General features: G+C 37.8%; 1 protein-coding gene across 6 annotated transcripts in view; it reads right to left on the minus strand.

Moving 5' to 3' along the window:
- The window catches only part of HDAC8 (histone deacetylase 8), a 255,073-nt gene that overhangs the window by 126,951 nt on the left and 111,809 nt on the right, over positions 1-16,313 (minus strand). For 5 of the 6 annotated variants that reach the window (XM_010332388.3, XM_010332389.3, XM_010332391.3 and 2 more), the window contains 2 exons: positions 7,364-7,536; positions 4,814-4,908 (listed from right to left, as the gene is read on the minus strand). In XM_010332388.3, coding sequence (XP_010330690.2) covers positions 4,814-4,908; positions 7,364-7,536 — 268 coding nt within the window. The other variant, XM_074392320.1, reaches the window with a different exon arrangement.

Consider the following 16,313-nt stretch of genomic DNA (forward strand, 5'->3'; position numbering starts at 1 on the left):
AGGAATAGAACAGAACTTCCTGAACCTAAAAAAAGAAAATTTTTGAAAAATTCTACAGCTAATATCTCACTTCATAGTGAAGATTAAATGCTTTCCCTCTATGACTGGGGACCAGATAAAGATATTCACTCACCATTTCCACTCGGCATTGCACTGGAGGTCCCAACCAGTGCAAAAAGGTAAGAAACAGAAATAAAAGACATGAAGATTATAAAGAAAGAAAGAAGGAAAACTCTCTTTATTCACAGTTCACATGTTTGCTTACATGAATTATGCTAAGCAATCTACAGAAAAGCTACTAGAGGTAATAAGTGAATTTAGCAAGGTTACATTACTCAAGATCAATATGAAAAGTCAATTGTACTTCAATATTCTGGCAACAAACAACTGGAAATTGAAATAAAAATACCATTTACATAGGATCAAAATAATGAAATACAGTACTTAGGGATCAATTCAACAAAATTTGTGTAAGATGTGTTTGGTGGAGAGTACAGATTATAATTTGGAATTAAAGAAGACTGAAGTAAATAGAAAGATAAATTCGTGGCTTAAAAGATTTAATATTGTTATGATATTATTCCCCCACAAATCAATCTATAGATTCAGTGCAATCTACAGGTTACAGTGCAACAAGACTGTTTTATGTTAGTAACATACACTTGTATATAAATTGACCTAATTCTTTTTAATGGTTACATATATTCCCTAATATGAATGAGGCACAATTTATTTAATCAGTCCATAAAAAGCAGCCTGGTTAAGTAGTGTTAATATTTTTCATTAGTAAACCTATGTGATGATACACAGACACATACACACACACATTCCCCAGCCCTACTCTATCCTAGATTAAGTCATGGGATCTAAACAGCATTACTGGACTATAGAACATTTTTATATATAATAATCCAGGTGATTGTGCCAAATTTGCTATGTACTAGTCTTTTCATGGTACCATGAAACCTTAGGGCCTTCCCTATGGTAGAGATATCTAGGCCAATCATACATACAAGCTCCATTCTTCTCAGCTTTCCCAGGTGGGACTGCTTAGCTGGCAACCTGGCTCCCCAGTGCTTGGGCTGAAATGAACTGCCTCATCACTGGCTTTATGCCATCACTGGCCTTATGTTATCACCGGCCTTATGGTATCACTGGTTTTATATTTCATGAGGGCTATGCTTGAAGTTTCACCCTTATCACTTCTAATATTTGTGCTGGGCTTCTGCCTTCCTAATTCCCTTCCCTGCATTGGTAATATAATGTTCTCCCATGGATACATCTGTTTCCTATAGCTGGGATACCTGGTACTTCTTGCAAAGGACAGAAAGTCGCTACTAAGCGTTCACAGAGAAAGGCTAGATTATGCTTCCAATTCTTTCATCTTAAAAAAACAGAAGTTTCCCAATGTGAATACTGAGACACATATTCAAACCCTCATTCACTCAACTAGGTGGTGAGTACTTAACACTCAGCTAAGCACTTGGGTGGGGGATGTGGTACAGACAACCAAAACACTGATGACCAAATGAATGGCACAGACTATAAATCTTGTAGGTATATATTTGAAACTCTTAACAGGTCTGCCTTTCTCAAGTCTCTCCTCTTTGCAACTTATCTTCCACACTCTACCAAGTGAGCTTTTTAAAAGTTAAAGCTCATTTGTTTGCATAGAAAAAAGCTCTTTAGTGCAGCATTCAGGGCTCTTCATAATCTGGCCCTAACTTCCATTCAAGTCTTAATCCTTCCTACTCTTTCTCAAATGCCCTGTATTCTACACATAGCAAATTTCTCACTGGCCCCATGAGGCACCAGGCCCTTCCTGATTTTTGTTCCCTCTGCTTAGAATGCCTTTTTCTCCTTCTTCACCTAGCAAACTCCCAATCAAACTCTAAGATTCAGTTCAAAGTCTTGTTGAAAAATATCCCCTATGGTCCTCATCTGTCCTGGATTTGAGCACATTGTTCTGTCACCTTTATTAGATGGTGAGATTTTGGAGGGCACTGGGATTATCTCATTAGTCTTTGTATCTCTGAATAAAGGTATCAATAGGGCCTGGCAAATAGTAGGGGCCCAACAAATAATTGTTAAATGAATCAAGGAATGTATGAATATAAAAGGAAGAGCTCAAAGGGGCTTGGAGTATTTAGGTAAGGGTTTTTGAAGGGCACAGGGCTTGAAGCTGGACCTAGGAAGATAATAGAAAAGTGGGGAATGGGCATGTGGAGGAGGAGGATTATTACCCTAGGACATGGAAGAACTGAAGCCCAAGACTGAGAGCAAAGAGAGTGGGAGGTCAGCCAAGCTGCAACTGACCGCTGCATTATCTTGACCTTTTCACCTACTAGATTTCTTGATTATATTCTCAGCTTGTGGAGGGCAAGGTATTTTGTGTACTCCTTTGTATCCCCTTTATATTTGATGTACATTTCCACAGTCACTATTCCTACTGTCTTATTCTTTTTCTGCTTTGTATTATAACTATCCATGCATTTGCATGTCTCCCCAGCATAGACACCACCCTCTCTTCCTAGCTGCTTAAGGTAAGGAATGAAGTTCCCTCTTTGCATCTCCTAATACTTTTAGCATGGTGCCTGGCACACAATGGGTGCTTAGCAAATATTTTTTGATCTACCATTTGTTGATCTGATTTCAGAGGACCACAAGGATATTTGTGTGCAACTGTATTGTGCCACAGAACTTATATGCCTTCATACTGTGTAGTCTATTTTTGGCAATTTTCATTAAAATGTTATCTTATTGTACCTGGAAGACTGTCATTTCAATTTTATTCTTTGTTCCTTCTTGCATGACTCACATCTCTTAAACCAGAAGGATATGACAGAAGGGATTCACAAAGGGTTTGGACAAATTTATGAATGACATAGTCATAAATGTCTGGGTATAAGAAGTGAGCAGCATGCAAAGGGGAAGGAGAATACTTGCATTTTTTTTTTTTTTTTTTTTTTGAGACGGAGTTTCGCCCCGTCACCCAGGCTGGAGTGTAATGGCACAATCTCAGCTCATTGCAACTTCTGCCTCCCAGGTTCAAGTGATTCTCCTGCCTCAGCTTCCCGAGTAGCTGGGATCACAGGCGTGTGCCACCATGCCCAGCTATTGTTTTTATCTTTAGTAGAGACAGGGTTTCACCATGTTGGCCAGGCTGGTCTCGAACTCCTGACCTTGTGATCTGCCTGCCTCGGCCTCCCAGTGTGCTGGGATTACAGGCATGAGCCATCATGCCTGGCCGAGAACTTGCATTTTTCAAGTGCCTATTAGGTGCTAGGGAACTATGTGTTAGGCACTTGACATATATTACATCTTGTTTAATCTTACAGATTATTTCAGTATAAAGATAGAACATCTATCTATAAGGCCAAGCCTACACCCATTCAGGCCCATAGCTTCTCCAGGTACCAGAGGCAGTATTCATCTTTATTAAAATTATATCAATCTTTTAACATAGATGAAACTTAGGATTTGCTTTTGCTTCTCAGGAATAGAGAATTCATTCTCAGTTCAGGCTTCTACAGCTTAAAACTTCTTTCTGACATAACTTGATAAGTTTATAAAGTCCCAGAGCTTTAAATTACAATGCAATCTGAGATACTCCCACAGCAATAACAGCGATTACATTTGTTCACAGCACTTACCTTTATATTTCATTAAGCTTCCAAATACTGAATAAAGGTAAGTCAAATCAAGAAAAGAGACTTCTATTAACCCTGATATCAGCAAATTGTCTCAAATTATAGTGTACCTTCTATTTGTATTCTAGACATATTGAATGGTTTTTCTGAGATACATATTAGACCTCACCTGAGGTTAGGAGAAAATTGGAAGGAAATTAGTTTAAGTTGTTTCTAATTTTTAAAAAATAATAGCAACTTTAAAAAGCATCATGCTCCCAAGTGTATAGCTACTGTATCTGGCAGAAATCATAACATTATAACCAAAGCAACATCCCTAATCCTTGGGAAATAGCTTGAGAAACTGGGGCTGCATGTACTGGTTTGTTATTTTAAGTCATCCTGTCTAAGGTCTGTGGTTATACATCTTGATCTATGATAACATGCTTCCTGCTTGCAGGGGAACTGAGGTGGTAGGTAGGAACAAAAGTATGCCTTTGGATTAGGGATTATCAGCATACCCACAGGTGCCAGACAGCTTTCCATCAACTTGTTTTAGGAAAACTAGAACAGACATCTTAGCTTTTAGAAAACATAAAGCTCATCTTGTATGACTAAAGAAAATGGCAAGGGCTCAAATGACGTTTCACATTTTGGTTGGTCCTGTTCCAGTCTCTGTGTGTCACTAATTGCTGGAAAAACACCAGCAATGGTGTTTGTAGTGATTATGGGTTTCTTGAATTTTATGTTAGTCAAAGAAAATTGAGCCAATCAGTACTACCACCAAAGAACATGTGCCACATACCACCTATAAGACTTCTAAAAAAAATAGAGAATTCAGCTTACACATTTTAAAAGTAGCCCCTTCCTTTTTGAGGCTAGGGGATAAAAATATGCACATATTCCAAGGAATTCTTTGTGTGAACAGGTGACCCCTTCCCACAGTCTCTGTAATTAATTGAGAAATTAAAGTTCATTGGCCTTTGAGATCTTGTGAAAAAAAAAAGCAGAAGGTCTTGGATATTTTGGAACAAGAGTCCACTATTCTGTCAAGACAGTGTGTTATTGTTATTGAAGTGTCTCTCAACAAAACGGTATTGAGTGGTGAGGACGTGATTTTGATTAGGTGGAATGACTCAGCTCTTCCCCTTAAAGAAGAGAGGACTTGTCAGAGCCTTACTTACCTCATGATCTGGGATCTCAGAGGATAGTGTTTTCCCTAGGATGACCCCGGTCAAGTATGTCCAGCATCGAGCCGTGTTGGCAAGGTTATAGCCTCCTGTCTCCGTCAAGAATTGTGAAGTTAGGAAAGAACAGTCACAAAACAGCAGGAGACGGAAGGGGGTAAGGAAAGAGAGAAAAATGTTTTAATAAACTGTCTAAAAAGATAACTTCAAATTTCAGAATTTCCCTTAAACATCCCTTTGTGATATTTTTAAACAACCTAGTAGGCAGACTTCGGTGGACCAGTCAGATCATGCACAGTGTAAAACTGGGAAGTCCAAGGTCTGCAAAGATTAAAGAGGCTCTCATCTCCCCAGAAATATGTACCTGAGGAGTCCAACCTCCTCAGTTCCATCAAGAGCCATCAGCAAGACTCAGATCTCTGGAATCCAGATCTCTTGAGGTGATCTAACCAATGGAAAAATTTCTGTGACGAATTTTGTAACAATTCTATAAAATGACTGCTGAATGTAATTTGTATTTTAAAACTATGGGCAGATCTAGCCCTAAAAGCCCAGGAAAGAGAAAAGGAAAATGCTAACAAAAACAGACTTCCTTCTTTCAATATCAGCATTCCTTTTCACCACAAAACATAGGCCTGGCGGCAGAGATCAAAGAGAGTGAGATGAGGAAGGGACCACTGATGGATGCTCTGACCCATCTCATCAGGTCCTGTCTCAGTCACCCAACAGCCATATTATACTGGCTAATAATCAGCATATTTTTGTGCTGAATAGATGTGCTCTGCCATGCAAGCATTAGAACATTGGCCTTTAGCTAAATTCCAAGAGTATAAGGGTAAAATGGAACGATTTCCTAATCTCAATGCAGCCTAAGGGAAACAGAATCTGGTCTATTTTAGGTAGGGTGACCATATAAATTATTGTCCAAAATGGTATACATTTAAAAGTAAAAGGAGGCACTATTAATCATCACACTGGGATAACATGTAAAAACTAGAACATACGATCAACCTTTCTGGAAGCCTTTCTACTATTTGAAAGGTCAGGGATGCTTGGAGTATGTCTTTTAGGCCTCAGTGAGGTTCTCTGAAGCTTGGGGATGTAGTCCTCTCTACTAATTGTCTATGTGTTAATAGGGGCTGAGAATTTCAGTTAAATAGTACAGGTATTACTTTAAATACTCCTGACATGGAAAAACCTGAATTTATAAGATAGACTTATTTGGCATGATTATATAATTTGAAAAAAGGTCATCATAGGTTTTGCTTAAGTAGTAAACTATCTCTGGTACGTACACAATATGATTTTATTTGCAAAAATTCCATTTATGCACAAGCATTTTTAGGAATACACATATTTCCTAAGAAGAGTTATATATTCAAAAGACAAAACTTTGGGCTGAGAAAACAAAAAGGCTTTAGAGAATGCTAACAGACTTTTAACATAAAGATTATAGCCTTAAACAAAAGTCAGATTTTAACCTGATGTATATGGTCTCTTCCCCCTCCTTAGCTGTACCTGTATCATAATCACTATCCTTAGTGCTGTCAAGGAAAGTAATATGTCACAGAGTACTTATCAACTTTATCTTTTCCTTCAGTTGAAGTTAATATATTTCTTGCCAGCTTTTCATAAGAGGTTGTCTGTTATAAGTACCTTTAATTTTGAGCCTTCTAGAGTTTGATGCTGCCAAAGGACCAGGCTTGTGTACTGGTGTTGAATGCTCACTCATTTAATAAGGCTTCCCCACAATTTCCCCTAACAGGTTGATAAAACAACCAACAATTAACTCTTCTATAATACATGCATTTTAAGCTCAATCTGCTTGATCATGTTACTTTAAGATACCAATGTATTCATCCAATGAGATTGTGCCAGGTAAGTAGGCAGAAGATTTTAAGCAAGGCTTCTTTAAAGGTGGTAGTTGTTGTGTTACAAGTTCCTTTCTCAAAGGTGTAAATGCTTCTGTTGAATAGACTGGCCTTTCTTTTGGTTAAGTAATACAAATAATCAACACACACCAAAGGCAAGAATGCCAAGGAGACTATAGATCTCTCAATTTTGCTTCACTATAACAAATCCATGCTTTTTGGGGGAAGAGTCATTCTTGAATTCTGCTTATTTAATTTGTGTGTTTACTACTTACGAGTAGACTTGGAATTTTAGTGATATGTTCCCAAAAGATGATTATTACAACTGAAAATCAAAGACTATACTGAGATAAGATGATTCAAAATCTACTGGGGTTAACATTCTCTGTTCTTAAGATCCAAGGTAACCTTTAACCAAATAATCTTTGCTTCAGGAATTGAAATTTAGACTTTAGAGTGCCAAGCAGTCAATGTACATGCTAAACTGAGAAGTATGTCAGAGTACTCTCTTATGCCGAACTGTGGAAGTGGCAGATTTCATTGACTCAGGCTTCTGGGCCACAGGTAGGTTGGTATTATCCAATCTAAGAAAGCCAAGTTTCCCAAGTTCAGTGCCAAAAGACAAAATGTGGAGGAAGGTAAACAAATTCTCCTGGTAACTTTCCTTTGTACTCACCTCCTCCCAAAATGAGTGTTGCCAATTGCCATTGAAGGACGTACTTAAGACACTTGCCAATTCCCACTGGAGTCATGTTAAAGGAGCACATGGGATCCCCAGCTATTGTGTCAGCTCCCAGCTGTAAGACCACTGCTTTGGGATTAAAGGCTTGGTATACTTCCTTTAGTACACTATAGAAAATAGAAAGGACATAAGATATCAGAAAAATATAGGTCAGTTTGGTCTAGGGGTAGTGATGGTGATGGGGCAAGTTGGAGGTATAGTTGAATTAGCAAATAGTTAAGGGAAAAAAACACAACCTGTCAAACTCATCAAACTCTCCACCTAAGAGGGATGAATCAGACTATATGTAAATGACACCTTAATAAACCTGACTTAAAAAAAATTCCCCCTACTTCTACCCTCATCAATGAACACATTTGCCCTTCTATTTTAAAATTCAGACTTCCTTGAAATATTCATATTAATTTAACTTCAACAGCCATAGGACATAGTGTATACATTTAGTCAATTTTAATATCTGGGAAAATAAGACATACACTGAATAGTCATTAAGGATTCTTTCTGATTATTTAAGATTAGGACCATACTTGGAGTTTAATCACTGGTTCTCAGTGGTGGCTGGGGAGAAGTACATGCTTTACAAGCATAGATGTTATCAGGTAACTTTTTATTATGCAAAAAACTAAAGGGTTATGAAATGTAGTCCTCCCTAATGCATATGTAACCAGGGTATTGTAAGGAAGGGAACTGTAACAACTGATCTAAAATTATAAATCTGAAAGCACACTGAAGAACAAATTGTAGTGTAACAATGAGCATAATTTTGGATTGAGTCATTCAATGCTACCTAGTCAACCTAGCTGCTTTTTGTGATAGAAGCCTTGTAGATGAAAAGGAAGACGTCAATGTGACAGATGACCTTAATCAAGCTTTCAGTATTATCATTAATCGAACACTGACAGTGTCCAGAATGCATTCCTAGGAGTTATAAAGTCCCTGCTCTCAAGGGGCTTACAATCTACTTTCCAGACAGAATATATACCAGTCCTGAAGGGCCTAAGTAACTCTTACAGAGACATATAAACAAGTGCAAATTAACACACATCGGAGTTGAGAAAATACAGAGTTAAAAAGTGATAAAAAATGTTGAGGTTAATGGCCTCTTCATAGTCAACATGTCAAATTATACCAGTGCAGCAAAACCAGAAAAATCCCAGATCCTTCTGAAATGTGAAAGTAATTCAGGGACATAAAATGCCATCCTCCCAAATTCATAAGTAACAAGGGTATTGAAATTATTGAATAGTGCTTACCCACAGAGGCATTCTTTGACTCAAAGGACTGTTTTGTTTAGATTTCTCATCTACACAGAAAAATATTGAGTGATTGTAGAGATAATAAGAGTATTATAAAAATAATGACTTATGATCCCTAACACAAGGATACTTGGGCCTATTCTCTCCTTCATATGCTTATCTTTTGGGTGCAGAGGGAAGATAAGCTAACTGAATAGTTTAGACGACATTTATTGAGCATCTACACGTACAGACCACCCTATTAGCTGCTGCTGGGAGACACAGAGGAAGGCGTGATGTCTGTTTTAAAAAGATTTCTAGCTTATGGAGGAGGGAGAGGCAACAAGAATAATGTTCTCTTCATTCATTCTTTCCCTCACTTACCACACATTTTCCTGAGCACCCACTGTGTGCCCAGCATGTAACTGTACCAGATGCTGCAGGAATAAAGATGAATATGACACAGCCCCTAGCTTCATGTAGCTCGAAAACAGAGGGAAAGACACAGACTATGTCAATAAATAATTAAAATATAACAATAAATGAAGTGTCAGAAATGGCACAGAGTGGGAATAATCAACTTTTCCTGAGGATTTTAAAAAGGCTCTACAGAAGTAACTCTTGACTTAGGTCCTAAAAGATGAGAACTACAGTGAGCCAACTCTCAAGATGGCTATAATGAAAAATGGTAACAACAATTCCTGGTAAGGGTATGGAGAAACTAGATCACACACGTATCTTGCTGGTGGGAATTTAAAATGGTATAGCCAGTCTGTAAAATAGTTGGGCAGTTCCTGTCAAAACTAAAAATAGACTTACCATATGACCTAGTAATTGTACTCTTGGGCAATGTATTCCAGATAATTTAAGACTTATTTTTGTGTAGGAACTTGTACATGATGTTCATAGCAGCTCAGTTAGTAATAGCCAAACATTGGAAACAACCCAGATGTACTTCAACAGATAAATGGTTAAACAAACTAGTACATCCATGCTATTGGAATATTGCTCATTAATAAAAATGAGCAAACTATTGATACATGCAAAAAATCTGGATGGCTCTCAAGGGAATTATGCTGGGTCAATAAGGCCAACCTCAAAAGATTATATGCTGCATGAGTCCATTTATATTACATTTATGAAATAATAATTACAGAGATAGACAACAGATTAGTTGGTTGCCAGAGGTTAGGGATGGGTGTAGCTATAAAGGCATAGCATGAGGGAGCCTTGTGGTGATAGTACTGTTCTGTATCTTAATTGTGGTTGTGGTTATGCAAGTGTGTGACAAAATTGCATAGAGCTACACACACACACACACACACACACACACACACACACACACCCGTGCATGTATAGCTGGTGAAATCTAAATAAGTTCTATGGCTTGTACCAATGTCCAATGCCAACTTCTTCATTTTGATGCTGTAAAATAATTGTATAAAATGTCAACCTTTGGGGAGGCTGGAAGGAGGGTACATGGGACTTCCCTGTACATTTTTTTGCAGCCTTCCGTGAATCTGTGATTATTGTACAATAAAAGGTTTTTTAAAAAGTATATAAATTTATAGGTATATAGGGTGATTATAGGGAATTTGGAGACAGAGATGGTTGTGGGGTTACTGGTAGGAGACTAAATCCAGAGAAGGAAGTATGGATGCAGGGGCATGAAGGCTTGACAGCAGAAGTGGTGGGATGAGGTTAGAGCGGTAAATGTGGGCTATATATGCCCTGTAGGCTAATGAGTTTGGACTTTTGCTTAAAGGGTATAAAATGTCTCAAACATTGTGTGGGTGCATGTGTGCAGCTTTGTGTGTGTGTGCTTTGGGGGCATAATTAGATTTCCATTTTAAAGATACTCAAGCTCTATTGCAGGATACCCTGAAGGTTGATGAGGGCTTTTGTAACCATCCAGGCCAGTGACAGCAAGGATAAGGAGGAAGAGATAGATTTCGGCGAAATTTATATAGTAGAATTGATAGGGTAATATAGAATGTGACACGTAAGAAAAGCATATACATATAACATTTATGAGTGTTTGGTAATTAGGAGAGAGGAATGGATAAAGGCAGGCAGGTGTTTCTGAATTGTTTTGATTATAGCCAGGTAGAGAAAATGAGTCCTCAAGGAGTTCTGATAAAGAGGGCTCTGGTTAGGTATTGAAAAGGTTGATTAGAAGCTTTGAGAAAGGTAGGGCATCTTGTACATAGTGCAAACTTCAAAGCAACTGAAGTAAGGGTAGCTTACAGAGGGGTGGGTAGTGAACACTTAAATTCAAGACAGGAAGTTTTCATTTGCTGTTTCATTTAATGTTTGTAGAATTTGTTGAATTAGTTATAAGCATAAACTCATAATGGAAGCAATTCACTTATTTTCACAAGTTTTCATTTGATTTGACAGTCAAATAGGAATCATTGGAGAAGTATGAGGTAAGTACTAATGTTGCTGAAAAATTATACTTAGGGACTTAGCTTTTTGCTGTTGCATGTAAGGCCAAAGTGACAAAGTCAACCTCACAGGGCAAAAAGAGTATTGAAGCATTCTAGTCATGATGACAACAGGAAGCAAGGTAAGGTAAATTTGGAAAAACTGGGAGGGCTAAGTGACAGAGCAGGAGTGGAGCATCAAAGGAGAAAACACTGTGCCCATTCCTCCAGAATTCCCAGGATGGGAAAAGGAAAATGGGAATATTATTTTTCCTATTGCCACTTCCAAATCCAACATTCTTTCTTCTTATCAATTGCTCCCTCTTTTGAATCAATGTCATTTGATAAAATTACTCAAATACTATCAAAGTTCTTATCGTTCACCTCCCTTAGGGATTTTAGCACCAGTTTACAATTTTTCTGTCTCTCCCTTTCCTTGTCATAATTTTCTGCAGTTCAATATTAATTCCCTCACTCAAACCTTGATTCAAACACTAGAGACACAGAAATAAGCAAGACTCAAGGAGCCTGTGGTTTGCTAGGGGAAGAAAACAGGAAAACAAGTAATTGCAGTAAGTGCTATAATATTCATTCATTCATTCATTCATTCAACAAATGTTAATTGAATGCCTACTATAGGTACTAGGTTGGGCAATGGGTTCACAGTATTGAACAAGAGACCTGTTGTTTCCCCCATGTCTGTTCTAATTCTCTAACATCACAGTTTCTTTATCTTTTCAACAATAGTGATGTCCACCTACACTCTACTTTATTTCTAGTCACTTAGGGGCCTGATAAAGAAGTACTTGGAATCGCTCTTCTTCGAAGACCCTGAACTCTGAACTACTTTCTCCATCTGCAATTTTCTCTTTCCAACTCCTATTGCATTTGCTCTTTATTCTTACTATAACTCCTACTCTCTAGATTTTTCCCCCTTATTTTCAAAGTACACTATCCTATATATATTTTTTCTTTTGAGACAGGGTCTCAGTCTCTCACCCACGCTGGGGTGCAGTGGCATGATCATGGTTCACTACAGCTCTGACCTCCTAGGTTCAAGTAATCCTCCCACCTCAGCCTTCCGAATTGCTGAGACTATTGGCCACCATACCCAGCTAGTTAAAATTTTTTTTTCGCACACATGGTTCTCACTTTGTTGCCCAGGCTAGTCTCGAACTCCTGGGTTCAAGCAATCCTCCCACCTTGGCCTTCTGAAGTGCTGGGATTACAGGCATGAGCCATCATGCCCAGCTCAGCCTATCTTTTGATTTCACTTGCTTCATTACTCATTCTGGAGAATATGATTAGTCATTTTGAAAACTTACTTTAGCACCCCAGTTCCCTCACACCTTTGCCATTTTTGCCATGTCAATCTTTAAGCCCTTGGATGATCCACACCATCAGAGTTTTCTCTCTGTTCTGCTGGAGAAAGCTGAGAAATCAAGTGAATTTTTTCCATTAGTGTTTATGCTTATAACTTTAATTCAACAAATTCTACAAACATTAATTGAGTGATTAATATGGGCCACACACTCTCTATACCATGGCCATTTTTCACTGTACCTCCAATTGATGAAGAATTACATTTCTTACAACAGCTAGCCTAATTTTTGAAAAATACAAACATAATGAGAGGACATTCTTAATATAAAAAATTAAACATGGCTGGGCACGGTGGCTCATGCCTATAATGCCAGCACTTCAAGGAAACCAAGGCCGGCAGATCACTTGAGGTCAGGAGTTTGATTCCAGCCTGGCCAACATAATGAAACCCTGTCTCTACTAAAAACACAAAAATTAGCTGGATTTGGTGGCAGGTGCCTGTAATTCCAGCTACCTGGGAGGCTGAGGCAGTAGAATCGCATGGACCTGGGAGGCAGAGGTTTCAGTGAGCTGAGATCATGCCATTGCACTCCAGCCTGGGTGACAGAGTGATACACAGTCTCAAAAAAAATCAATCAATTAATTAAACATGAAGGTCTATCAAATAAAAGTGAAAAATCTTCCTGTTTCCATCTCAACTTCCACCCCATAGGTAACTGCTGATTAATAGTTTGTTGTGTATCTTTCTGGATGAAACTTTTTCTGCCCCATACTGGACTGAACTGGTTGAAGCAATGTGTAATGAGTGCCTTCCTTTACCTCTTTTCTCTGCCTGAAAATGTCCTCCATCATATTTCTTCTCCCCTTTCAGTTTAATTTATCCCTCTAAGCACTAAATCCTCTTTTGTTGCTTTAAGGGTCATGTATCACCAATGGGCTCTTTTCTTACATCTTCAGTCCCTGACTTCCTGCTGATTCAGTTCCTGTAGGTTACAAATTACAACTGCCCATCCATCCCTCCCCTTCTCAGCATTGCCCGACTTATCCACGTGCTGGCCACCTATACATACTTCTTGCAATCCAGAATCTGATCTTACTGCTCTCCTGAAATTGCTCTCTTAAAGGTAGAGAGACCTCTGGATTACCATATCCAAATGCATTTTTCTCTGTTATCTTTTTCAAACTTCTTAGAAGCAACTGACAGTTGATTCTACTAAAAAATCTGCAGCTGGTCATCAGTGGCTACAGTTCCAGTAAAAAAAATACTTTAAATGTAATTTTAAAACAACTTTATTCATCTTCATATACAATTTCCTCATTTAAAGTATACAATTCAATAGCTTTTAGCATATTCAAAGAGTTGTCCATACAACATCACAATAAATTTTAGAATCTTTTCATCGTCCTCAAAAGAAACCCTGAACCCATTACCAGTTACTATCTATTCCCACCACTCTCCAATCCCCATCCCCTGGGAACCACTAATATACTTTCTGTCCCTATGAATTTGTCTAATTTTGACCTTTCAAATCAGTGGAATCATATAATGTTTTCTAACTGTCTTCAAGGTTTAATTGTGTTGTAGCATGTATCAGTACTTCATTCATTTTTAAGGGTGACTAATATCCAATTTCATGGATAGACCACATTTTATCCATTTATCAGTTGATGTTATTTCCACTTTTTGGCTGATATTAATAATGCCACTATAATATACTACTATGGATGTATGTATATAAGTTTTTGTGTAGACACATTTTTAATCCTCTTGGTGATATATACATAGGGGTAAAATTGGTGGGTCATGGGGTAACTCTATGTTTAACCTTTTGAGGAACCGCTAGACTGTTTTCCACAGTGGCCACACCATTTTGCATCCCCATCAGTAATGTATGAAGATTCCAATTTCTCCACATCTTCACCAACACTTGCTATTTTTTTTTGGTTTCATTTTAAATAAATTATAGCCATCCTAGTGGGTATGAAGTAGTATCTTACTGTGATTTGATTTGTATTTTTCTAATTGATAGTGTCCTTTGCAGCACAAAGTTTTAAATTTTGACAGAATTCAATTTATCTATTTCTTCTTTTGTTGCTTATGTTTTTGGTGTCATATCCAAGAGACCACTTCTTATTCCAACATCATGAAAATCTACATCTATGTTTTTATCTAAGAGTTTTGTAATTTTAGCTCTTACATTTAAGTCTTTCATCTATTTTAAATTAATTTTTATATATAGTGTGAGGTAAAGGTTCAACTTCATTCTTTTGTATATAGAAACATCTAGTTGTCCTCTCATCATTTATTGAAAAGACTGTCCTCTCCCCCACTGAATGGTCTTGGCCCCTTTGTGTAAAATCAATTTACTATAAATATGGGGCTTTATTTCTGGACTCTGAACTCTGTTCCATTAATCTATATGTTTGTCCTCATGCCAGCACAACACAGCTTTGATTATTATAGTTTTGCAGTAAGTTTCAAAGTTGAGAAGTTTGAGTTTTCTAATTTTGTCCAGATTGCTTTTGCTATTCTGGGCTGAATTTCTGGATACATTTTAGGATCAGATCAGTCAATTTGTGAAGAGAAGTCAGCTGTGATTTACAGCTCCATTTGACCATGCTAAACCTGTCATCTCACCTCTTCTATTCCCTATCTCTGTTAATGATATCCATCTTTTCAAAGGGAGACGTTCAACAATCTGAAAGTCACCCTTTCAGATTCCTCCCTTTTCCTATTCCTCTCCAATTACCAGTCGTCCACCAATCTCTCTCCTATTCCTTCCTCTCCACTCCCACTGCAGTACTCTAATCTAGCCCTTATGACCACCTTCATTGATTACACCAATAGCTTCCTAATCAGTTTCCCTGCCTCAAGCCTCTTCCCTCTCCAATCCTTCACACATACAACCAAAAAATTAATTTTCCTTAGGGATATAGTTTTGATAAAGTTACTTCTTAACTCAAAAACCTTTAATGTCCCTCCATTGTCTTTAGAGAACACTTAGGCTATGATCCAAAGTGCTTTGTAATCTGACAATGGCCTACTTTTTAAATCTTATTTTCCAATAACACCTTAACCCATATTATTCTATAGGCAAGCTGAACTCTACATTGTTCACCTCACTCACCTTGTGCAAGTATGCCTTTTGTCATGTACTTCCTTGTGCCTGAAAGTCACCTTTCTACATGTCTACATCATAGCCATTCTTTAAAGGCTAGCTCAAATTTTATCTTCTCCATGAATGAGAATAATTATAATGACAATAGCTAACATTTATTGAGCACTTTATTCAGAATAGTGCACTGTTCTATGTATTTTACATGTATTAACTCATTTGATCCTTATAATAATTCATAACAGATATTATTTTTAATCCTAATTTACAGATGGGAAACTACCATGCAGAGTGGTTAAGAAATCTATACAAAATTATAGAGCTATTAAGTGGCAGAGCTGGTTTTTGAACCCAGGCTTCTAGGCACCAGAGTTTTTGCTCTAAACCACTACAATATATCTGCTTCCATGACTTACTGAGCTACTATGCATCAGATACTGTGTCAGCCACTTTAGCCACATTATTTCAATATAACAGCAGATGCTGTTGCCAAAACTTTACTGGGAAGAGTGTTAATCTTCCCAAGCAAGCTTTTGATCTTATGATTCCCTCATTCTAAAACCTTCAGTGTCTCCCAAAATGTTTACAGAATATGGTACAAATTTTCATAGCTAAGAATTCCAGCTCTTCCATGATGTGGTTCCCACCCACGTTTTCAATCTTTGCAACTTCTCCCATGCACTTTACAGTCCAGCCAAACTAAAACCACCGCTATTCTTCGTACATAGCTCAGCCTCTCCCAACTTTGATCTTGCTGTACCCTGTGTGTAGAACATCCTTCCCT

This window comes from Saimiri boliviensis, chromosome X, assembly GCF_048565385.1.
Source record: "Saimiri boliviensis isolate mSaiBol1 chromosome X, mSaiBol1.pri, whole genome shotgun sequence".
NCBI classification, from domain to species: Eukaryota; Metazoa; Chordata; class Mammalia; order Primates; family Cebidae; genus Saimiri; species Saimiri boliviensis.